At 49.1% G+C, this 24,142-nt stretch overlaps 1 protein-coding gene across 1 annotated transcript; it reads right to left on the minus strand.

Moving 5' to 3' along the window:
* Window positions 1-429: 429 nt before the first annotated feature.
* Window positions 430-23,614, minus strand: hip1 (huntingtin interacting protein 1). Its single transcript, XM_068745270.1, has 31 exons — window positions 23,338-23,614; window positions 12,069-12,132; window positions 11,759-11,901; window positions 11,612-11,668; window positions 10,637-10,717; window positions 9,806-9,882; window positions 9,561-9,622; window positions 8,974-9,114; window positions 8,324-8,381; window positions 8,122-8,197; window positions 7,590-7,733; window positions 7,048-7,145; window positions 6,873-6,945; window positions 6,598-6,781; window positions 6,264-6,352; window positions 6,056-6,172; window positions 5,807-5,908; window positions 4,467-4,661; window positions 4,211-4,358; window positions 4,046-4,132; window positions 3,796-3,903; window positions 3,300-3,436; window positions 3,109-3,219; window positions 2,851-2,909; window positions 1,857-1,950; window positions 1,405-1,505; window positions 1,224-1,329; window positions 1,012-1,135; window positions 786-847; window positions 582-699; window positions 430-505 (listed from the first exon to the last, which is right to left on the minus strand). Exons 1-31 carry the CDS (start codon window positions 23,452-23,454, stop codon window positions 495-497), a joined length of 3,144 nt encoding a protein of 1,047 aa, XP_068601371.1. The 5' UTR covers window positions 23,455-23,614; the 3' UTR covers window positions 430-494.
* Between the last annotated feature and the right edge of the window lie 528 nt (window positions 23,615-24,142).

The raw sequence follows: 24,142 nt of genomic DNA on the forward strand, positions 1-24,142 counted from the left end.
TTTGCTCGTCCGAAGTGATTCACAGGCTGCTTCTGTGAAAGGTTTTATTTATTTTTGGTGCTTTACTTTCCTTAAACTAATAAAAGGAGAAAGGCGATCGATCTCATTGGATCCCATCTAAGACGCGGCGCTGCCTCCGATAAAGTGAATGCCAGTCTCAGACAGTCTCAGAGCTCACATGGGAGCATCTTTTAAAGTGAAACACCAAAGGGTGTGTCGGTGGGGGGGGTCGGCTCAAGTTAATGGTCACAGGCCTTAACTTTCAACCCCCCCCCCCCCCCACTCATCAGCCGCTGGTGCTAAACTTCATGGAAGCTTTTGGACATGGATGGAGAAGCAGGTTAAGAAAAGAAGCACCTTCGAATTTGGCTTTGATGAAAAAAACAAAAGGGAAAGGAAAGGAGGGGGGGGGGGGGCAGAGATGTTTGTGTTTAAATAGAGAGAGGCAGACAGAAGCTGGTTTCCGGCAATGGGGGGGGGGGGGTCGACAGGTCTCAACCCGTGCCTGTGAAGAAGAGGAAATCATTACCACACCGATAACAGTGTTAATTCACTATCCAGGGGTCGTCCGTTGTCCTCACCCTCGTCTTCCTCGCCCCAGCCCTCTGCTACTCCGGCCAGCTCGTAGTGCTTCTTCCTCAGCTCGCCCAGGCGCTCTCGCTCCTTCTGCAGACGGGTCTCCAGCTCCAGGACCAGGACCTGAGGAGGCACGAACCTCGTTTACATCATGTTGAAACGCTCCTCTCACTGTGAATCCGGGTAACGGACCGCATCCCGCTGCTGACCTGTGCATCCATCTCCTGTCGTTTAATCTGCGTGAGAGTCATGCTGGAGAAGTCCATCGTATCTGCAAATGAATAAAATAAAATAAAAAACACACATTCAGAAAAGAACATTTTGTATCCGGCTCACATGGGACTTAAACTTTTATAACAGCGACAGGATGGACCAGCAGTTGGTTCTGGAAACAATCTAACTCTCCAGAGTCCAGTCCATGTGGTTCCCCCTCACCAGTCTCTTCGATCTGGGACTTCCCGGACTTGGTGGAGGCGACGACGGCTGCAGTGGCCTGAGTGACGCCGCGGGACGCCTGCTGCAGACGGTGCAGATTGGTGCTGTCTTTGTCTGCTTTCACCTGCAGGGGAATCACACTGTAAGGATCGATCCGTCCGGTGCCCCCCCCCACCCCCCACCCCCCCCCCCCACCCCCACCCCTCGCTCACCTTAGAGGCAGCCACCAGCTGCGCTGTGCTTGCAGCTATTTCGTGCGAACACACCATTAACTCCTCGAACTTTCCTTTCCCCTGCACGACCAGATCGGCCGCGTCTCTGAAAGGACAGAACCCGAGTCAACAGGAAGCCGGGCCCCGTTCCGGACCGCTTTGCTCGGGAGTCGATGCTTACACCATGACCGTGGCGCCCCATCCCACCGCTTTGGAGGCAGAGATAAGGCCTTCAGTCCAGCGGGAATTTTTGGCATAAAATTCCTTCATGGAGGCCGCCCCCTGGTGGACATAGGAGGGACACATCAGAAAATAATGGAAATATCGTTCTCGTAATCAATTAATATGTGCTGATTTACTTAATACTTAAGTCCCGAACACGCTAGAGAAAAAGATTGGATCTATGCAAATCCAAAGAATTATTATAATAGATGTAGAAATACTGCACTGAATATATAACAAACATTTATAGACTACAAAATACACACGAACAACGGATTTCCTGGGCAGAAATGGTGCATTCAACCTCTTTACGCAGGCGTGAAATGTATTTATCCATCTAAGCTGCTAATAATGACGATGCATATACTTCTCTCGTTGTCAGCTAAGGGAGGACGCAAAGAGAAAACGCACCCTGCCGCTCTCCACTATGTCCCTTTGCAGATCTTTGGAAGACAGAATGAGCTGCTTGATTGCCTGCATCAGCTCCGTGCAAGAGGCCAAAATCCTGCAGGGGGCGACACAGAAGAGGACATCAAAGGGTTACGGTCTCCCTGCTGAAAGGGTTCTGAATAGAAGCTCTCTCTATTTTTGGTTTAGAGTACCCAAACCTAATTCCTGGATCTCTTAACTGAACTATTTAAACGAACCCATTTGATGGACGTTATTCTTAATATAAAAAGCTTCTCCAGGGAAGGAGAATGTTAAACCGGGAGAAATCCATTTTTCAGGTTTCACAGACAAATAATTTTACACACAATTGCGTCAAATTTAATTCTTCCCACCTCAGCCGGAGGAGTGTGACTATCTGTAAATATCACGCAACTGAGAAGCATCTGCATTTCCTTTTCCAGTTCACTGGCTGTTTTTTTAGCTCCTTTGGATCTCGAGGGACACCAGCTTAAAAACTACTTCCTGTACGTTTTTAACGGATTAATTAGTTTGTAGGACTAAATAAACTCCCATAGGAGGAAATAATATATAATATTCTATTTTAAAATTGGTTGTTAATTTGTTTGTTGGTTAGTTTCAAGCTAAAAAAAAAAGAAAGAAGCTGAGCAGGTGCTAAAAGGTGTCTGAAAATCCTGCACTGTTTTTGTGACGGCCGCTGCGGTGCACTTTTTTTAAAGCCCTTGAGCGTAATTTGAATCACTTTCATTTCTCTTTCACAGCTGAGACTTCCGGTATTCTTAACATGCAGTTTCTTCTTTCAAACGCAAACCCACTGCTGTGCAGAGGCGAGAAGATGAAGCCATAGAAGAAAGAACAATTCAGGTTTGACTTAAGTCCAGGAGGAGGTTTTCAGGATTCAGCTAATTTGGGACCGAGACCCAAGCAAAGAGATGCTTTCCACTGGGAGACGGGCAACCCTGCGGCTCTGAAACCACAGCCCTAATCTGCTTTTTACCTCTCATTGACCTCCATCTTGATTCCTGTATCAACTGCCCGGGACTTGTTGAGCATTTCCTGTTGGGATCCAAGGAGCCACAGAGGAGACAAAAATACGCTTTGAAGTTAATGCTGCTTGTAAAGTGAAACAAGAGGGCATTGTTTTCACACAGCCTGCTAAAGTCACCCGATCTCACACACACACACACACACACACACACACACACACACACACACACATCTGCTGTCAGGTGACCGCAGCTGAACACACACACACCTCTATCCTGGCAGCTGCTGACTCCACAGCAGCGGAAGTGGCAGCCATTTCCTGCTCCACCAGATCTCCCAGCTCCCCCTGCTGCAGCTCCAGACCCCGAGGACGCAGTTTCTGAATGAGGACGCAAGAAAAATCCAATCATGCAGCAACTGCACAGACGTGCGAACGTGCGTGTGCGTTTCAACACGGACCTCTGCGGTGGCGAGGACGGCCTCCAGAGCCGCCTTCAGTTTGCTGCTGTCGGCTTCGGTCAGGCTGTCCTGCCGCTTCATCTGGGCCAGCAGAGCCAGAGCTTCAGCCCCACAGGCCTTCACGCTCCCCGACAGGGCTGACGGGGCAGAGACGAGGAAGGCGCGCGAGTTACAGCTCCAAAATACACAAATATGCATTTAAAAAAGTAACATATTCCAGTGTTTACACTCAATCTTCAGTAAATATTCTCTATAAATTGTGCGTGCAATGGTTTTATAGCTCTCCAAGGTTCATCAAAGAGTTGAAACTGCCACTGTGATTGGAGGAAAAGGAAATGAAAAAGCAGATAAGCAGACAGTGCTGTCTGTTTTCTTCATTTAAAAAAACCACACACACACCACATCAAATCGATTTGAACACGCCTGCGTCTGGGCCGACCGACTCGGCAGACGAGAGAAGGCCTCGTCCTCATTTCCTTCTCGCACTGGAGCTTACCTTCGGCCTGCTCCGCCGACACCATGTGGGAGGTGGCGCTGCCCTGAACGATGGAGTCGCCGACGAGGTGGCCGCACTGGACGACGACGCGCACCAGCTCCGACACAGCTAGCAAGTCGTAAAAACACGTGCATTTAAGAAAAAGAAAGTTAGCCATCATAAAGGATTTTTCATTGCATTGAGTGTCACACTTTGCTTGTCCCAACGTCAAGAGCCAAACAGAGACGACAGAATATGACACATCCCTCACCTGCGCCGTCGACCAGGAAGGCGTCTCTGGTCGAGTGGAGACGCTCCACGCAGTCCAAAGAGGCCCGACATCGGGACGCTAGGTAGTCTGCAGAAGGTTGAGGCGTATAGAGAGCATCAAGCAACACGTCAGATCAGCTGTAGAATTCAAACACACGGTTCTGACCCGCAGAGCTGGTGCAGCTGATGTGTGCCGGGTCGTCGATCTGAACCAGGGAGTCCTGGATGATCTCCTCGGCCTCCTCCACAGCTCCCTGCAGACTGGACCAACGAGCTGCCACCAGCTGGCTCTGCAACGCCTGCTCCCTGCTGGCCTAGGGATCCACACACACACACACACACACGGAGAAGTCCGCCTGCATTAATTACTGATAATTTAAAAAAGAGAATGAATAAAGACGATTGAGAAAACGACTCGCCACCTTCTCGTTGAGTTGATTCTGGAGGGCTTCAGCCGCCTTAACGCCGCTCTCCCTCTCAGTCGCTAGGGAGGTCTGCACTCGTTCTAGCTCCTCCCCCCGGGCAGTCAGCTCCGCCTCCACCTTCGACAAGGACTGCGCTAGCTCCGCCTTTCCAGACTCCAGGGTGACCAGCTGCGTGCCGAGCACCTCATTCGACTGCGTGAGGAAAATAAACGATGGAGGGATCGAGAGAGATTCCTGTCAGCAACAGAAAGTTCTTATTTTGAGGCACGACGACGGCTCAAATGGACGAGTTTGGGAAAATATGCGGCCGCCGTGACCCGTCGGGATGCTGTGCTGACCCCACAATAAAAAAATGTTTACCCTCATTCTCCTATTAGAACAGTTTTGACTCTATTTCAGTTTGTGGAGCGCTGCACAGTCTCCACAGAGGTTGGTGAGTTTACAGCATTGGGGCGTTGGGGGTTGTGCAACGTGGCTACGAAGCAACAACACTAAAAAAAAAAAAATTACAGCAACAAGAATGAAGAGTTTCATCAGACCCTGCTCAGTGGGAACCAGAGAAAAGACATTTCTTGGACATGAAATTGGTCTGGACTTTAGAAGAAAACAAACACTTACAGCCTGAGAGCCAGCAGGTCCGACAGAGAAGGAGAAACGAAGCAGAAAGAGAATAACAATAAATAATATGGATGGAAACTGTACAGAGAGCGCCAACATGTGGGCTGGGTGTGAAAAGACTGGACAGAAAGGGACAAGCAGTAAATAGAACAAGAGGAGTGGGAGGGGGAGACGGACGAGAGGCATGGGGAACAATGCACAACAAATATGGAGGTGGGGGGGTCACAAGCTAATAATGACATCAGTTCATGTCTCGCTGACGTCGATGCCACGCCCCTTGTTCCCTTTCACCTTTTGCCTCATTATTAGTTTTTAATCTTGCAGTATGTGATGAAACCTGATTTCCCAATCCGTTTCCCAATTTAAAACTCCTGCATTTCTGTTCCGCCTCAGTCAGACTCTTCATTCTTCTGTTAGGTGCCATTATCTTTGAGGTTGTTGTTGTTTCTTGTGCACAAAACATTGTTCTAATGTTCTAAATTGCACGTACTGCGTTCTTATTACTTCCTTCAGAGGCTATTATGCCGCCAGTTATGGCCAAATGGCTGCTCTGAGACTCCCCAGCGGATCGGGCTTTAATGACAGCAGAAGTTCAGGACTCTCTGCGTGCTTCCTAGATTTAATTGCTATTACTTTGGTATCTCTTCATGCAAATCGGGACGGGGGGGAGTCTAGGTAGCAGTTTTGAGACAATCTGGCGTGAATGAGAAGACAGCGACCTGCTGTGATGAGGCCATGGTGGTCTTCAGGGAATCCAGCTCCACCCTGCTGGACACCAGCTCCCTCTGGAGATCCTGAAGCTGGTGCAACTGGTCCGTCTCCTGAGGGAGAACAGCGGTGAAAACATGCACCCCTTAACAGTGAAATGACGGCTCCACAGTAAAGCCATCGGCTCAACTCCGAGACAGAAGCGCTGGGTAGAGCTGCTGCGTGTTTGGAGGCGATGAAGGCCTTTATTTCACGCTCACCTGTCTCTCGGCGACCTCCTGGGCGGCCTTCACCTTCTCCTGCATCTCTCTCCTCACCGCCTCCACTTCATCTTGTGCTGCCTGAGCCACCGTCATCTGTCGCGTCACCTCTGCGTTCTACACACACACACACACGTTAACACAGATGCAGCGAAACCCTAAAACCTAATTAGGACAGATGCCGGGCCTTTAGACTCCTCTTCCTCACCTTCCTCAGTAGCTCTGCGTGACTCTGGACCAGCTCGGTGTACTTCTCCTTCAGCTTGGTGTAGCGCTGCTCATTGGCCTGAGCTTTTTCTGGTAAAATAAAAACACAGCCACAAACTAAATGAGTGCAGAAACGCAAAGTGAGGAAGACTTTTACTGTTTTAATGTGTTTATTTGTAGTTTTTTGTACGTGAAAGCATTTCATATTCTCCTTCCTGTAAGTTAGAATCTTAAAGAGGAATTAAGTATTTATAAATCCACAACTTTCAGAAAGACGATACCAGACGTCTGTTTCAGGTTTAACACCCCCGGAATTCTATTCGTGAATATCTTACTCTCTATCTCCGTCATGCTCCGCTGCTCCTTCTCCGTGTCCTCCCTGACCCTCCGCAGGTCTTCCAGCTCCGCCTTCAGGAACTCACCCTCCCCTGCGGCCTGCAGCCTCAGGTGGCTCTGCTCCGCGAGCTCCGCCTCCAGCTCGCTGACGCGCCCCCTCAGCGCCTGACACAAGCGGCCGCTCTGACGAAGGCACGTGGAGGCGGAGGGAGAAATGAAGCGGGAATAGAGCGCTGCTGAACAGCCGATTGGCGCGGCTCGCTCTTGTCTTTACCTCCAGTCTGAACGACTCCAGCTCGTCTTTGAGGTCCTGGATCTCCCTCGTCAGCTGTTCAATCAGACGGTCTCTGAAGACGCGGACGAAGTTGTGCACAAATTATTTATCAGGCGTCCTGTTTGCGTTCAGTGCAGTCGTGTCTTTCACGGCAGGCGAGCAGCCCCGTCCTTACTTGTCGTCTTTCCGCATGCCGTTCTGACTGTTGAAGTTGAAGGGGTCTATAGCGGCCGAGGTGCCAAACAGGTCGTCAAACTTGGTCTCCAACGCCGCCTTTAAGTTTGGAAGAAAGGCCAACAGAACGGTCACGGCGCTCGTGTCTACAGACTCATCGTTTTGTGTCTTTAACACTTTTCATCCAGAAACTCGATATTAATCACCTCATTAATCTCGGTTCCTTTCTTGGCCAAATGAATCTTTAACATCCAGCGATGTGACAGCGGATATAATTAGAGCCATGACTTAAGGGGTCGGAATGTAGACGCTTGGAGGATTTGTAACACGGATATAGAGAATACTTGGGGAGTAAATGTCCGCGCTTCCTGTTTTAGCTCCTTCAGTTTACCACTTTGAATTGAATCCCTCTCGTCATCTCCCGCAAACACTAAATTTTTCTTACATGCTTGATTGCTGATCCACAGCAAAGCAAGTATCCGCTTGGAGAGTAAGTTTCATTTCAGGAAATTCCATTCAGACAAGCTTCTCGCGTCTATTTACCGGCGGGACGGGGACGTCGGTGTCCACCAGGTCATCCGTCTCCACCACGTGTTCCGACTCCGGAGATGACGACTCGGCGGGGATGACCACCACGGGGCTGATGTGCTCCGACAGAGCTGATGCCCGCAGGAAGTTAGGAGGGTTCTGCAAGGAGCAGAAAAAAAGCACAGTTTGAATCAGCAAAGTGGTTCAAATGTTGTCGGTTCGCGGCCAATAGGAAAAGGCTTTAAACCGCTGAAAGACCGAGCTGCGTCGTAAGACTGGGTGTCTGAATAGCGACAAGCGCAACCACAGAACCTCCTTTGTGCAGGTAATGAGAGAGATATTATTGAATGGGTCCAAAAACAACTTTGTTATGCTGTGAAAATGTACCCGGATTTCAGCTGGATCCGTTTCCTCAGGGATTAAAGAGAGAACGAATCCGTTGAAATCTCTGTCTAATATTGGAACAGTATTATAAGAGGCAGCTGTGAATAAAATATCCACCTGCTTAACAGAACGAACGCGTTGTGGTTAAGAGTTGCCTCCTCACCTCAGGCAACTGTGGGATCTGAATCAGCCTCTTGAAATACTGCAAGTTGCTGGAGCGATAGAACAGACTCTTTAACCTTAAAAGGAAAGAAAAGCAAAACATTAGCATTTCATTCAACACGCTCCGCCCTCGGGGGAGGGGGGGGGTCACGCCCCGTCCGTGACTTTGTGCGCAGCTGGGACTCCGTGTGGGTGACACATACTTCTTAAACTGTTCCTGGAAGCGATCTCTGTGACCCTGGAGAGTGTCGGCTGGAAGGCCTGTCGGCGAACATGAAAACGCAAGCATGTCAGAAGTCTCGCAGCAAAACCTCGTCCGGTGGATGACGATCTATCCGAGGCGTGAACGCGTGAAACTGTTCAGGAACCAGAGAAATGACTTCTATAAATCAAAATGTCGAGGCCGTCGATTCGGACCGCGAAAGTTAAACGGTCTTTAACTCTGAAAAAGAGCTTCTCATCTATAAATGTGGAGAGAGAGAGAAGAGAAACCCCCATTATAAGTATCCTACCACAGTCCAGGATGAAACCATATGTCCTATAATGAAACTGTTTGGATCGACTCGGATAACCTCGGATGGATGAAGGGTATCAATAGTCATCATCACAGTTTACAAGTACAGCACCGCATCACCAGGGTCCACTAGCATCAAAGAATACACTGAAAACTATTTAAAGGAACCACGTCGGGTTTGGTGAACTTGTGATTTGACATTTTTTGATGATCTGAAAAAACAACAACATTTTTGCGAGTAAAACCTTCAAATGGAGCAGAATATTCTGATGAGCCTGGACTGTTGCGTTTTGGGGACACGTTGACTGATTAGCTCGAGTTGATTGACGGACGACTTACAGGAGTGCAGCTTAAACAGCAGCTTGACGGTGTAGTCGTACAGGTGGCTGCAGTCCAGGATGACTTGGATGAGGGGGGCGAGGCGACACTGGCCCGCCGCCGTCACCGACACGGAGCGAGACATGTCTAGAGAGCTGAACACTGGAAGGGCAGAGGAGGGGGGGGGGGGGGGGGGGCGATCGATGAATGGATTCACAAGATCAATGTTCAAACATCACACGAGGCTCCTCCATCGTCAAAGTGGAGCAGAAACCGAAACACTAATCGTTACACCCCTCTCATTGCTCTGCTCACCCCCCCCCCCCCCCCCGAATGACGAGATGTTATTTTGGCAGGTCTCTAATTTTATCTAGAAAGAGTAGGAGGCGCGGAGGAGGCGTTGACACATGAAGAAACAAGGCTGCAATTTCCTCCTGCTCCATTCATGAACGGGCGAGCGCAGATTTCCCAGGATTCCTCCCGACCTCACGCCCCAGCCGTCTATTTTTCGTGGCGGTTCTGATCTCCATCTGTGTCTATCTAGTCAGACAGCGTCTTCCTGTCCGTGCTCGTGGTCAGGAGAGCACGCCCGAAACAGAATGGCTCACCTCCCAAGAAGAGGCTGAGCTCGCACTCCAGGTAGTCGAACATCTCGACGGTCAGCTGGAAGCTAAAGATGGACGAGGACACAATGTAGAACCCGTGAAGCAAGCAATAAGATGAAGACAGTGTAAAGAGTAAGCTTTGATGATAGAATAAAACAAATAAATATCCTTATCTAGATCTCAAACGCATCCAGTCCAGAATATACAGCAGCACCGAACGACAGGCCACGCAGCAACGCCGCACTCACAAGTTGTTAACGTCGTTCTCCCCCGCCTCGTCAAGCTGCCGGTTTGACATCTGCAGGTTGCAGGGGAACCGAGGGTTCTAGGAGGGAAGAGGAGGAAGAGGAAGATCTAAACGAGCTCAGCCGCCTCGAAACGAACGCAGTCATTCTCAGCCAGAATCGGATATTTCAAACAATTAATAAAACGCTGATAATTAAACCGATTAGAGAATAAGGATGTTTTCCAGGCGGGGGGGGGGGGGGGCGTACATTTCATTTACTTAAATAAAAAAAACAACTATATATTTGAGGTATTTTGACTTCAGTATTTCTATGCAAGTCTTCAACTTCACTCCATTTAATTGACATTTTCAGTATTTTAAAGGATGTAAACGCTTCCTGTGACTCACACACACGTCGTCTATCGGCTGCATGCAACGCTGGCATGAATAAAAAAAAAATGCCCCTAAAATCTAAATTATTCAGCAAATAAAAATGCTCATCTTTTGTTCTCGCTCTTTGCAGGTTAAAACTTAACACATTGATTGTTGATTAGTTGAGTTCGAGCTCAGCAGGTGTTTGAAACGCTGCTTGAGGCCGAAACATCAGCAAATAAAGCAACACATTTAGCAGGGGAGCAGCAAGGTAGAATAAAGCCCCCCCCCCCCCCTGCCTTTTGGGTCCCTGAAACAGCTCGGCTGCAATGACTCAACATTACAGACTGTCCAGAGACCATTAGTGTGAAAGCCAGAATTTTCTATGAAGCCCCCCCCCCCCCCACCCCTCCCCCGTCTGAGACGAGGATAACGAGCAGAGGGAGGCCGGGGCTCGCTTTTATGGGCCAGGTCGACTCACTTTGATGTGAAACTCCATTTTGGTGATGAGCAGTTTGAGGTAGACGCTGCACAGCTTCCCGTAGCCTTCGCTCAGGTGACCCTGGGGAGACGGAGACGGAGGCGGGCGGAAGAGAGACACAAAGAGCTATAAGAGGGACGCTGTCAAAAAATTATGCTCTCATTCTCGTGGATTTGCTCGTCAGGGGAAAACCCTCGGGGAGCAAATCGCTGAATCTCTTGAGGAAATTTGTTGAGGCAATTTGGCTGAAGGCGGCGTGACGAGAGAACGAACACGAGGCCCGGTTCATATTTCAGGGCCGAACCCGGCAGCAAAAGCAGCTTTTAGAGGAGAACTCGGCTGACTTCTGGATGCAGGTTCAGCTCATTGTGTGTGAAAATGTCCCCGGACTAAACGGAGCAGAGGAACTATTTGAGCCAATTGCTTCTCACTTCCTTTTTTTTTCTCTTGCGGCCGGTGATGACACAGCAGGAAGGAGCGCCCCCCCCCCCCCGTCACAGGGACAGAACTTCCTGTATCCTCCTGTGCAGCGACAAGCTGACAGTAGAACCAGGACTTACAGAGTGGGTTCCCCTCCCGAGTCCTACGCCCTGACTGACCCACACCGACCCGGAATCAGGCTCGATATGTCCGCCAGGTTCTGACTTGAGGAGGATTACTGCTGCAAATGATCCTGATGGGGGGGGGGGGGGGGCGCATTACTGATTGTGGGATACGTTTTATAATTTATGGTGTCCAGGTCATGTCGCTGGCATCCATCCAGGATCCATTTCCTTGTATTCGAGATGATTGTGATCGTCCATCTACAGTCGTTTATCCACCTTGTGGGTCACGGCTGGCGACCGATGAAAGGCGGGGGGGGCGGGGTACACCCCGGATGAGACGCCAGCTCATCTTGGGGGTTTCCGAGTCGTTAAATCTCGAGAATCTTTTTTTTTTCTTTCTGCACGTTCCTATAATAATCTGTGTTCTTACCCACATCCTGCTCATATCAGTTAAATCAGCTTTGTTCCTCATGGAGTCCTTTATCACCTGGAAACAGGGGGGGGGAACGACACACAGTTAATAGAACAAGAACCGGCTAAATGTCGCCGAGGCGAGGCAGGGAACGGCGCCGCGTACATTTGGATGGCCGTCTCGCAGCAGCTTGTGGAAGACGTGGCAGAACTTCCAGCAGAGGACGGCGTTACTGGAGAGGGGAAGCCGGTTGACCGCCGCCCAGAAGGTGTGGCCGCCTTTCTCATGATGCGTCCCCAGGATGCAGGGTGACGGGCCCGGTCAAGGAGCATTCAGAGGAGACGATGAGCTTCACTGGGACTGTTGTTTTGATCCTACTCTAACACAACGCTCCAGACAAAGAGGACACACACACACACGGAAATCAAGATACCCCCCCCCCCCCCCCCACCACACACACACACCATGAGGATATTCCTGGCATGCTTCTCTTTGACAGCGACCTCCTGTGTGTTGATGGCCTTATTGATGCTGACGGCCTGTGAAAAAGAGGGAAGGAAGGGCAAAGGGGAGAAAGAGAGAACGATTCAAACCACAGATGCCTCACAATGTGTTCGAAATAACAGTCAAGTGTTTCACGCTTAGGTTTGGCGCCCTTCGACCTGTCAGAAAGTTCCTCTTCTAACCACCTGGGGGGAAAAGAGCAGCTACGGAGTGATTGACCCATTTCCTGCTGAGTGCTTGTTCAAGGCAGGAGGCGGGAGACCGGAGCGCCGCCCTGCAGCCGAGGAGCGTGACAACCAGTCTCATCAGCAACAATTCCTCACATGTGGATGATGGGGGGGGGGGGGGGGGGGGATCCACTGAGGTCCCGAGTCTCATCCAGGATGGGAGCTGTCGGGAATGGAGTCTCGCCGCGAGGAAGGAAGCAGGAGTGACTGAGAAAATACCGCACTAGGATGAGACGAACCAGAGACAGGCCTTTAGGATTTAGGGTTCATCTGCACGCTTTATCCCTGCAGACAGGAAGCAAACACGCCACCATGTGTCCAATCGAACATGTCTGGAAACTTTTATTCCATTTAAAACTACGTTTCTTAACAGTCTGGTCAGACCACAAGCCGTGTATTCTGAATGAACACGCCATCAGCAGCTCCAGCGAGTTAGCAAGCGCGAGTTCAGCGCCCACAAAACCCCAAAATGAAAGTAAGCAGCAGGTCAGAGCGAATCATTTAGTGGCCGGCTGCCCTGCGAGGTTTGGAGTTTTTGCTCACGTTGATGGCAAACTTAAATCCTGTTTTTCCTCCCGCTACTTATTTCACATCACTCTTGTCACTCACCTTTTAAAAACTCACACGATGAGTGAAAAGAATCCAGGTTCGACTGGTTCCACATGAGGACGACCCAATTAGTCCACAGTGAGACTTTGTACTTTGGGTTTTGGGTTGAATGAGCGCGCCAGCTGCCCGGGACTCCTGGCACTGGCTGCTGGCACGGCCGCATCGATGGCCTATCAGCTGCCGGCAGCGGCAGACACACACACACCGGACACACACACCGGCCACACACACCGGCGGACACACACACACCGGCCCAACGAGGAGAAATTACATCGCAGGTGAGATAGAAGCGATCAAAAAGCTAAAGAGCAAAAGGAATCCCCCCAAAGAAAATATGGGGTCAGTGCCCAGAGGGAGGAAGCATCTTCTGCCTGCTAAATACAACAGCCCTCACCCATTCACTCCCCCCCCCCCACCCTCCACCTCCTTTCTGAATGACTCCTCTGACCGATCGGCTGGAGCATGTGACCGACGCACGGCTCTGCATTTTGATTTCCCAGTCCTGGGGAGACGGCAGCGCGTCGCAGCCGCTCCATCACTGCGCGACAGAAACGGGAGCGCGCTCTTCGTTATTTTGGTCTCCGCTGTGGCACAATTTATGTCGACGCTAATGAAGAGACGAACGCTCGGCTGGAAGTCGTCAATCGTGAGCAAATGGCTGCGGAAAAATCTCACCGGGCCAAAATGAGGAGGAGGAAGGAAGGAGGGGAGTGATTAGATTTAACAATAGTCGTTTCGGGATAGTACAGATCTGAGACGGTTAAAAAACATTTAGATTGGCCTTTGACTCTTCTTAATGTGAAATAAAGGCTGGTCAATGCAGTGCACAAAAATCTAATCAATGACTTGGACTCATGTGAATGAGTTCTCTAAGAAGGCGTCGTTTTTGAATATTTTCTTCCCTTATTTTAACTCCAGTTTTTTTTTAATGATCTGCTGCATCTAAGCAGCTTTATGATGGTCGGAACTAATATTCCATCAATCATTCTGACAATTTACCAAAAACACAAGTGTAAATGTTGCGGTCGTCGATAAAACGTTTCACTTGTTCAAGCAAAAATACCAGTTAACATCTGAGACAGCCAAATGTGAAGATGCTGCTTTACATCATGACTGCTGCCTAAATAGAGAGAGAGAAAGAGAGAGAGAGAGAACTAACATTTCACTTAGTGATCAATTTCTTTTGATAGATTGATTAATTGATTATCTGATTGCGGGAGTATGAAAATATGTTGCAGTTAAACCTATAGGATGTGTATCCAGTGCTCCGTTTGATGATCAGGATCTTAAGATGCAACACAGAACACATGAAAAACGACCTTCCACACTTTTCCTGAAGGCATCGCTTCACACGGGTGGTTTGGAGGAGGAGCCCCGTTGACATCCACCTACGACAGGTAAAGGCACACGGCTGCCTGCGACCGCAGCTCCACTGTGATGCTGGAGGTGCGGCGATGCTCATTGCGGCTGATGCACTGGGGTTGGAAGAGGTAGCTGGGGGGGGGGGTGTCACCACCAGTCAGGCTTCCTGCCACGGCACACCCTGGACTACCCATTTCCTGTCTGCCTGCTGAAAACGCCTGGGTTCGCTCCCCTTTCAGCTAAAACCCTCGCTCAGTCGACCGCGTCAGCCGGACTGAACGTTCCATTCCGGCAGCTGGCTCACATTTCCTGCTTTTAAAGGAAAACGACTTGTTTTTTTAACAATTCATTTAACGGGACAAATAAAGTGCTAAGAGGAGACGTTTGATCTCCTTATGTTTGGTCGGGAGCACAACTATGATGTCACCAATAGTCCGCCGATGGGACAGGAGAGTCACGTAAGAGAGGGGAGTTGTGTAAAAGAGATGATGTAACAAACTGTGGTTGTCCTGCTGAGCTAAGCTGCCATTTCCGCACCAAACAGATCAAAAGATGCGTGTTTAAAGCTATGTGGAGCATAACTTAAAAAATGAGGGTGGGGGGGGCATTTTAATCAGGCGAGTTACTTCTGTTAGCTTCCTTCAACTAACCTTACAATAACAGAAATGACTTAAAAGCGCCTCTGATCTTATGACGATAATCAACATTTCTTCATCTCTTGGATGGCAGAGGGTTAGGCCAATCAGTCGTGGATCCAAACATTTTTCCAAAATGTTGCTCCGCCCGAATCTGAAAGTTGCTCCGAACAGAGCCCCCCCCCCCCCCCCGTGTGTGTTATGTTACGTCTAACAAGAAGAGCATCCGCTCTCACGCAGCCGTCGCTCCACGGCTCTGGGGACGGGAAGGCGGCGCACTTGAATGGCCGCAAGAAGAAGTCGCAGAAATCATGTCAGACAGGCCTCAATGGGGGGAAGTGATGCAGCCTGGCTGCACCTTTATCAACAGTGAACAGAATCTGCACCGTGACTGATGATGAAAGTGCCTATTTCTACTGAAGCCCCTCTGATTGTGACCGGGTGTTTTTAGTTTTCAACAGAAGCCACTGAGCACCTTGCATCCCAATAACAACAAGATAACCGGGCATTCGCTGATGTCGATTAGCCCAGAGCGGCGACTCCCTCTCTTTAGAGCCTATTAAAAAAAAAGCATGAAAACATGGCGGCGCTTCAGGATATTTACAGTGTGTGACCTCAGCGCACAGAGCAGCTGGTTAAAGGCACCACCGTGGCAGGTTTACCGCTCTCTCCTAACGAGACTGCTTTCTGCAAGCCTCGTCTCTAAAAGCTCCACTTCCTGTAAGTCACGGCGAGGCGTTATAAAAAGGAACATCTGTGCAACACAAGCGACGCGTTGCTCGTTTACTCCCGAACGCTTAAGCGTAACGATGAACTCTCGAGGATGTGATGCAAACAAGACGGTGCCGTGAACTCAAAAGCTCCTGAAGCCAACAAATATTTGCAAATCTCCAACTTCTGTGCAGCCTGGGAACGAAGAAGTGGTTTCATTCCACAGTTTTTCACCGTTGGGCCAAGCAAAACAAAAATAGGGGCGGCTAAAACAACCGAAAGGCGGCGGCATGAGGAGTTCTGTTAGATGCTCGATGCCGAGAAGTGTCCCGAGCGAGAGGTCTGAGTGAAATGACCGGTAAAGTGCAACTGAGTGGAGATCCAGCGGAGGAGCCCCCCCCCCCCCGCTGCACCGACTCCTTGTCTGAGCCACCAGCTCGGACCGACTGCTTGTCGAGAGAATTCCGGTTTGTGTCGTTTCGTGCTACTGTGTACCATTTCTGAAAGCAATTTCCTTCGGGATGACTGAAAAGAGAACTGAACACGTACCCTGTTGTGGTTTAGAGCAGACCTGGGTATTGTACGGCCCCAGGGCCACATCCGGCCCTTTGGTTGACTCTGACCGGCCCGTGTAAGGTAAATTGGAGGCGTTAGAAACAATCAATCCAATCAATAGTCTGTATCATCAAGAGAGCCAAACAGGTGTTAGCAAAGATTGCGAGACGTTTGGACGATGCACAAATGAAAGATATTATCAGTTAGTAGCATGAATGAGGAAAGCCGCTGAAAAGATCTTCAAATCTGGGAAACTATGTGAGATCTGGGGCAGCGCAGTGGTGCAGTGGGTAGTACTGTAGCCTCACAGGAATAAGGTTCTGGCTTCAAGTCCACCTGGGGCTTTTCTGTGTAGTTTTCCATGTTCTCCCCCGTCTCTGTATGGGTTCTCTTTGGGTTCTCCAAGCTTCCTCCCACCTCCAAAAAACATGCAGCTTAGGTAGAATTGGTTGCTGTAAATTGTCCATAGGTGTGTGAGTGGGTGTCTGTACCCTGGTGTGGGGGGTGCACCCCCACCTGTCGCCCGAGGCCACCCACGACCAGTACGTCGGATAAGAAGATGAACGAATGTGAGAAAAGAGGTAGGAGAAATGCAAAGAAAGGAAGAAAGAAGAAGCTGTTGCCATGTTATTTCATTATCTAAAATGCCACGCGAGATGCCGACATGCTCTTTAAAAAAACAAATCACACAGGAGCTGGTCTGTTCGGCATAAACAAACCAAGGCGGATCACAAGTTCACAGCCCCAGGATTCAGAGGGCTGAAAAAGATTCCTACCGGATAACAATCGGTTACAACCCACTGATAAACACACAAAGACACCTCGTAAGCTCCGCCTTTAAAAAGGTCCGTCTCCGAAAACCAGACCTCAAAACATCCTGTAATTGACATTCAGGGCACATTAAGGCTTCCCTGAAACTACTTCCACCAGCGCCTGCAGCTGGGCAAAGCAGAGAAAGGGGCAGAAAGCTCCGGGCAACAGGGGAGCCACATGCAGGGGCAGAAAGCTCCGGGCAACAGGGGAGCCACATGCAGATACTCTCATGCCCCGGAGCTGCAGTTCATACAAAATAAGACGAAGCAAAGAGATGGTTCTGGGTCTGTCATTTCTGATCAGTCTCCACAATGAGACCAAAGTTTCTGATCAGTCTCCACAATGAGACTAAAGTTTCTCATCAGTCTCTCCACAATGAGACCAAAGTTTCTGATCAGTCTCCACAATAAGACTAAAGTTTCTCATCAGTCTCTCCACAATGAGACCAAAGTTTCTGATCAGTCTCCACAATGAGACCAAAGTTTCTGATCAGTCTCTCCACAATGAGACTAAAGTTTCTGATCAGTCTCTCCACAATGAGACTAAAGTTTCTCATCAGTCTCTCCACAATGAGACTAAAGTTTCTCATCAGTCTCTCCACAATGAGACTAAAGTTTCTCCTCAGTCTCCACAATGAGACCAAAGTTTCTCCTCAGTCTCCACAATGAGACTAAACTCCAGGCTTGATCCAGACGACTCGGACCTTCGGTTCAGCAACAACAACCAAACTTTCCACCGCAGCGTTTAGCGCAATAAGTGCAGGCGAGTCCCTGCTTGCGTTAACCTGCGCTCTGGTGCAAACAAAGCGTGTGTGTGTGTGTGTGTGCGTGCGCGTGCGTGCGCGTGGAAACAGGACTTCTTGGACACCACCCCCATCTCGTAAAAAAGAGCATGCAAAAAGGCAAAAAAGCAAAAAAACTCGGCGTGTCTGTAATTGAATGAATGAAAACAAAGAGCCCCCCCGCCCCCCCCCCCGCGCACTTACGATCTTACTGAGATCCATGATCCTCGAACCACAGCGGGGGGGGGGGCGCGCTTCCTCGGAGCCGGAGAGGAGAGCAGGTCAGCCGGCTCTATCCTAACGCGGAGTCATGAACAAACGAAGGGGGCGGGGGGAGGTGGCGCGGCGGTTAGCGCAACATGTGTCCCGATTTGGTATTAAAATGCTGCCCGGTCCTTCCTTCCTTCACTCCGCGGGCCCTGCGTGCTCCGTTAGCGGCGAGGACTTCCAGCATCCGACCGCCGAGAAGCGCGAAGCTCTGTGGGGAGGAACTACCGCCAAGAGCCGCTGGTTCACGGGGGAGGAGGGGCACGCAGGCTGGGGGGGCAGGGGGTACCTTTATGGGGGTCCCGTGAGGAGGCGGGGGGGGTTAGTGAAATCCAGGAAATGAGAAAACCTGCTGAATTTCCACGAGGTATCCCCTCAAATGTTTGTTTGTTGTTCCTGGTGACATTTGACCACTTTATTTGTCTTTCTAGGAATGGTTTCTCTAATATTAATAAAGTTTTTTTTATACATTTCTACTCTTGGACTTTATGGTTGGAAAACTACTCGTGAACTTTACCACAGTACCGGGAATACACAATTATATTCCCTTGTGTATCTTTGAATGAGAAGATCAATGTTTCAGGGAAGTTTGAAACAAAGCTGGGGCTGGATGTTGACGTTTTTTGTTGTTGTTGTTTTTACAATGGTGGGCCTAAATGACTTATTTGACCAAATTATTTAAAAGCTTTTAATCTTTGGTTTACCGACTGAACGACGGAGAAGCGATGAGGAGACTGGATCACGTCATTTTAAGCAACATTTCCGCAAAGAAAATAAAACTAGCAATGTATTATTTTAAATAAAAAAACACCTATTTCTAATACAGGTATGGAAAATGCAAGTGCGATTTGATCCAGATCTGTATCTAAGAGATTAAAATATGAATATGGAAATGAGGACGTCAATGTGAAAGGTAAGATATTAAAGTCAAAAACTAAAAAATAAGGTCACCTCTCCACCTCATCCACCTGCAGCGCCAAAAATGCTCATAGTCACAAATGACCACGGCTAAAATCTAATGTTTTAGTAGAAAGGCGATGACGCCCACACAGATGTGAAGCGCCTTTATCTCTTCTCTGTGTTGACGTGGTGATAATAATCAGCAAAACACACGAAGCTTTCAAATGAGCAAGTGTCAAAGACGAGACGAAAAAAGGCTCAGCTTCTACCACGACAGCGAATCCTGGGTCACTGATGCCCCCGTCTGGCTTCTCTGAGACCGCCAGCCGGTCTTCAGGCGACACACTACAGGTGTAAATCATATTGCATTCATCTACATCATAAATGTTATTTAGTTGCCATGGTTTCAGGGGTTCATCGTCTCCGACTGCATTTGTATTGTTGAAAAGGTTTTTTCCAACTGTGCCGTGTTGACTCTGTGACTTTAAAGATCCACCATTTCCGTATTTGTCAATATTAGTTTTTCTAATGTAAATTCATTCACAATACTGCTCTCAACCCCCCCCCCCCCCCCCCCCAAACAAAGCAATAAACCTATAAGATCCATTTAGAATTGATGGGCGGATGTTTCTCCGATACGATCTCAGAACATCAGCTGACCGTCCACCGCCCAGGCTGACCACGATAATCAATATGCTCCTCATTATAGCATCGGGGCTGCTCAGCATAAACAGTCCGTCTGGAGACAATGGCGGCTCTTATCTCCCCCCCCCCCGGAGTGTCTTCAATTCCTGGTACGGCGTGGGCGCTTCATTGTGAGGGTAGCCTCACAGAGCGTTTCTCACATACAGCAGACGCTCTCTCTGCTTTTTCAATCAGCCGCCAAAATTCCATCCACCCTTTTATTTTTTTTAATGAATTTTTGTAACCTGGACTAAAGGGGGTAGGATTCTTATGATAACCCAGATGGGAAAAGTCCTCCAGTGTGGGCGTCTCTCCCCCCCCCCCCCCCCCCCCCCCCTTCAACCGAGACGGACTATGAGATCATGGCAAGCATTGTTTTCTAAGATTTCCCCTTTCATTCTCAAGCTGTAAAAACACAACAACACATTGTGTGAGGCATCACTATCTCAACTCAACATTACGATTGTGCGTACTTAGAGGACTTGTGTTGCTTAGTACCATCAGAAATTATTAATCCTTCTTCAGTCCCTGCAACTTTATGATTACAAACAAGTAAAGATAAAATATTTATTGTGCTACGCGTCAATTATCAGCTTATATGTGAGCTAAGAACTCCACGACTTGTGTTTATTACTGTATAATGACCGCTCGTGTTGAAGCGGGCTCATTCGCATCCCGCTGCCTTACACGGATGATGTCGGTTTCAGTCTGACTTTTGACCTCTGCTGCATGCGAAACAAAAAAGCAGCACTCAATCTCTTTCTCTCGTCACTGAAACAATCTGTAAATCAGAGCTTTTCTTACTGTCGCCAGGAACTCATTGGTGCACTTTGTCCCGCTCACTGACCCCGTCACCCACGTCCCAGCGCCATTATTCTACTGCCAGTCGGTTACGACGAGGCCACAAACCGTCGACCTGCCGTTCCTGCTGCCTCGGTGCTTTTCATGGTCTGGCTCCCGTGCTGGAATTCCCTCCAGAACGTCCCTACATTTTGAATCGCAGGATGCCAAAGAAGCACAGGAAGTCTCAAGACAATGACTAACAGAGTGTGTGTGTGTGTGTGTGTGTGTGTGGGGGTCCTCCTCTGAGTTCCACAGCTGCCGAGGCACCAAACTGCGGTAACAGAGGGCGCCGCCCCGGTGGACAAGGGGTCTGATGCAGATACAGTTAAATAGCCCACAGTGATTACCATGTAGTCGTCACAATATTGACCAACGTTGTCTCATCCTGCTGATTTTTCAATGGTGACTCGTTTAGATCAGTAACAGGAGATCGTCGCTGTCAGACGCAAACAAGACTGACCTCTGCGGAAACTTGCAAAGGACAGGAGGAGGGCGGCAGCAAGGGTCGTTTTTCAAAGCCCTACGCAGAATGCGGGGTCACCCGTGGGCTCACGCTGAACGTCCCAGCCGAGGAACTGCTGCCTCACCGAGTTTCCCCACAAACAGTAATTATGGTTCGTATCGACCCAGAGATTACGAGCGTCACCATTTTAAAACTAAAACCTCTTCCGGCATCCGACAGCGAGGAGACGGTTTTGCAACCTTAAGATAAAGATTGTAAAATACGGATTGTGTTCGGAAACAAAGTCATCAGTTCCTTGTTTTTTATTTATTTATTTATTTTACTGCGATTGAGAACACAATGGATGTCGAAAACATGTAATGAGGAGATGAAAACACCAAAGATATATATATATATATATCCCCCTTAAACTCTAAATTAAAGAGTCGGCTGCTATTATGAGGCTAAGCGTGTTATTACATGCGAACACTGCGTGTTATCTGGCGAGCCCGTTGGCTCTTTTTATAACCCAGCACGGACACCGAGACGGCGTGGATTCTGAACGCACCCTGGCTGTGCGCCGTTTCAATGTATGATACCAGAGACGGTTAAATACGCGGCCCTGAAACCAATTTGTAGCTGAAATAATACAGATTCAAGAGATTCCAAAGAGTAAGAGTAGGTGACCAGGGTCAAGCAGGTCATCAGCAGATATCACTTCATCTGGCAGTAGGCAAGTCTGAATAAAGCACCATGACCATATCACATAGAGCGTGCAACGGCCTGGGTACGGCGAAGAACAACTGATCAGAAAGAAAAAAAAAAAGCATTGGCAGAGGAATGTGCTCGCGCGGGATTTTTAGTTCTCTAGTCGGGTCACAACGCCGAGGCCCCGAGAAACGACAGCTGATTTATGTCATCAGAAAGATAGAAACATGCAGACGGGCCGGAGGTGAAAGCCAGCCCCCCCCCCCCCCCCCCCACAACCAGGTTTAGGCAGATTTACAGCGCGACAGCTCAAGATGAGATTTATCCCTCACCGATCCCCTGTGAAGTTGATTCATTGATTCCTGCACAGCTCTGGATCAGTCAATAATCAAAAGCCAGGGTAAACTCCAGAGAGCCGAGGCTGCAAAGAAATGTCCAGGATTTTGAGGCGGCCCTAAATCCACCTCAAAAAGCGAATCGCCTGTTCCCCATTCCGAGAGTATCGAAACTCCATCAGTGACGTTTTGAGATGCTCCACAAAGAAGCAAATTAATTTAAACGTGTGAAAACTCTAAAAGTAAACAAATGCTGCCGTCTGGACATGTTGCAACAACAACAAAGGTAAAACTGCTGGTTTATTAACCCTGGATACTTTAGAGCTTTAAATGAAGCTGCTAGTCGCCAGCACGCATTGTGGAGGCATGGGGAGCTGTTGCCGTGGGGACCAGTTTGCCTTCCAGCGGGTGTGATCTCAAGTCCCTGACAGTGACCTCATAGTGACCAGGCTTGGCTCGGATGCGTGTAACTCTCCCAGGCTCTAATCCCGGCGGGGGGGGGGGGGGGGCTGCCATCCAGACACAGAAATAAAGAATACCTGCTGCGGGTATTTCGGTTGTGTCGACTCGACTGAGACGCATGTTGCAGCACTAACAGCAGTTTGGCTGCCTTGATTCATCTGACCTACTTCCCCCCCCCCCATTCCCTCCCCTGTGCCTGGATCTTTTTTTGTAAGAGGGGAGGGGAGACCACCAGGCAGGAAGCAGCAGGCTCCACGGCATAACGACATGCTCACTGGGAGAGCTGCATGGCGACCATCATATAAAACAAGCACATGAAAATGTACCTTTGACCTCATCATCATCATCATCATCGCCTTCATCCACGCAGACGCCCGAGCCGGCGTGCCATACATGGGCAGGTCCGATCCCCACAGAGAGGTTAAACAGATCAATTGTCGTATTCTCAATGATCACAGGCAGACATGAGGGAAAGTAACACTGGAATCATCTGTAGCGTAGGTTGTCACCATGACAACCTACGCTACCATCATAACTACCACTACAGAAAGAAGAAAGAAGAAAAATAACAGGAAATTGATTTGATCGATTTAATTAAAGGACATGCAAAACATCCTGCGGAAAGATCCACTGATCACATACCGATATTCAATAATATATCTGTGCAGCCGGAGGACGAAACGGTGATTGGAGGACCGGATTTTTACAGCTTTTATGAGCGCATCAAAAGTAAATAAACACGTGACGCCTAGAAAGTTATGGTCCACGAGACAATCGATCCGGATCGAGAGCAACCGTCACTAACGGATATCAACGAGCTGATCTGAAGTATGAACTGATAACGCGCTGGTAATGGATGACAGTTATCCCTCCCGCATAAACAGCCAGTCTGGACCCGATCCATACCTGACCCCGCTCAAAGTTCTCCTTCTCCAGCTCCAGGCTGTTGGCCCCGCCGGTCCGTCGGATCACTTTGGGAATCGCGTTCGGTACTTGCTGCATGGAGCTTTTCACTCGGTCCATTGCTTGTCTGTTGTCTCACGGGAGCGAAATGAAAATGAGCTTTGAGGCTATTGACAGTCCGGACTGTTAAAAAAACAACAAAGTAAAAGTACAAGCTGCGCTAACTATGGCGGGCAGCGTTCCAGGTCGAACTGGGCTCGACGGCCCGCTCCCTGGATCATCTGGCCTTTCCGTCCACCACCCCGTCAATGACAGGAGCAAAGGCTGCGCGCGCAGCACCGCCGTAAAGAAAAGCGTTAGGGGCCGGTGGGAACTTCCGCTTTTCAAAATAAAACCCCCATTTAGAAACTGATCATCCAAAGAATGACCCCACACGCGTTAGGAGCGGGTGGGAACTTCCGCTTTTCAGAATAAAACCCCAATTTAGAAACTGATCATTAATAGACTGACACCAAACGCTTTAGGAGCGGGTGGGAACTTCCGCTTTTTAGAATAAAACCCCCATTTAGAAACTGATCATCAATAGACTGACACCAAACGTTCTTAATGAAATATATCACTGAACAGTGATTGTACACAGAATGTCATGAAGTATTGATGTCTACTGGCCAACAGATAGAGTTAACCTCTCAATGTTACGGGCATGCTCAATTTTATGGAGAGAGTTTTCATAACTCACGACTGCCCTCTTTTGGTCAAAGATGGCCGCCACAAGTTAAAAGCGTCGAAGCTTTCTTTGTCTCGACGA

This window comes from Brachionichthys hirsutus, chromosome 11 (genome assembly GCF_040956055.1).
Source record: "Brachionichthys hirsutus isolate HB-005 chromosome 11, CSIRO-AGI_Bhir_v1, whole genome shotgun sequence".
Lineage (NCBI taxonomy): Eukaryota > Metazoa > Chordata > Actinopteri > Lophiiformes > Brachionichthyidae > Brachionichthys > Brachionichthys hirsutus.

Excerpts from the sequence above, each read along its gene's own strand:
- hip1 (XM_068745270.1), bottom strand. The coding sequence starts at position 23,454 with ATGGACCGAGTGAAAAGCTCCATGCAGCAAGTACCGAACGCGATTCCC. Across the intron at positions 9,115-9,560 it reads GCTCAGCCTCTTCTTGGGAG|TGTTCAGCTCTCTAGACATG; the intron begins GTGAGCCATTCT and ends CTGCCCTTCCAG. Across the intron at positions 6,946-7,047 it reads GGCATGCGGAAAGACGACAA|AGACCGTCTGATTGAACAGC; the intron begins GTAAGGACGGGG and ends CCGCGTCTTCAG.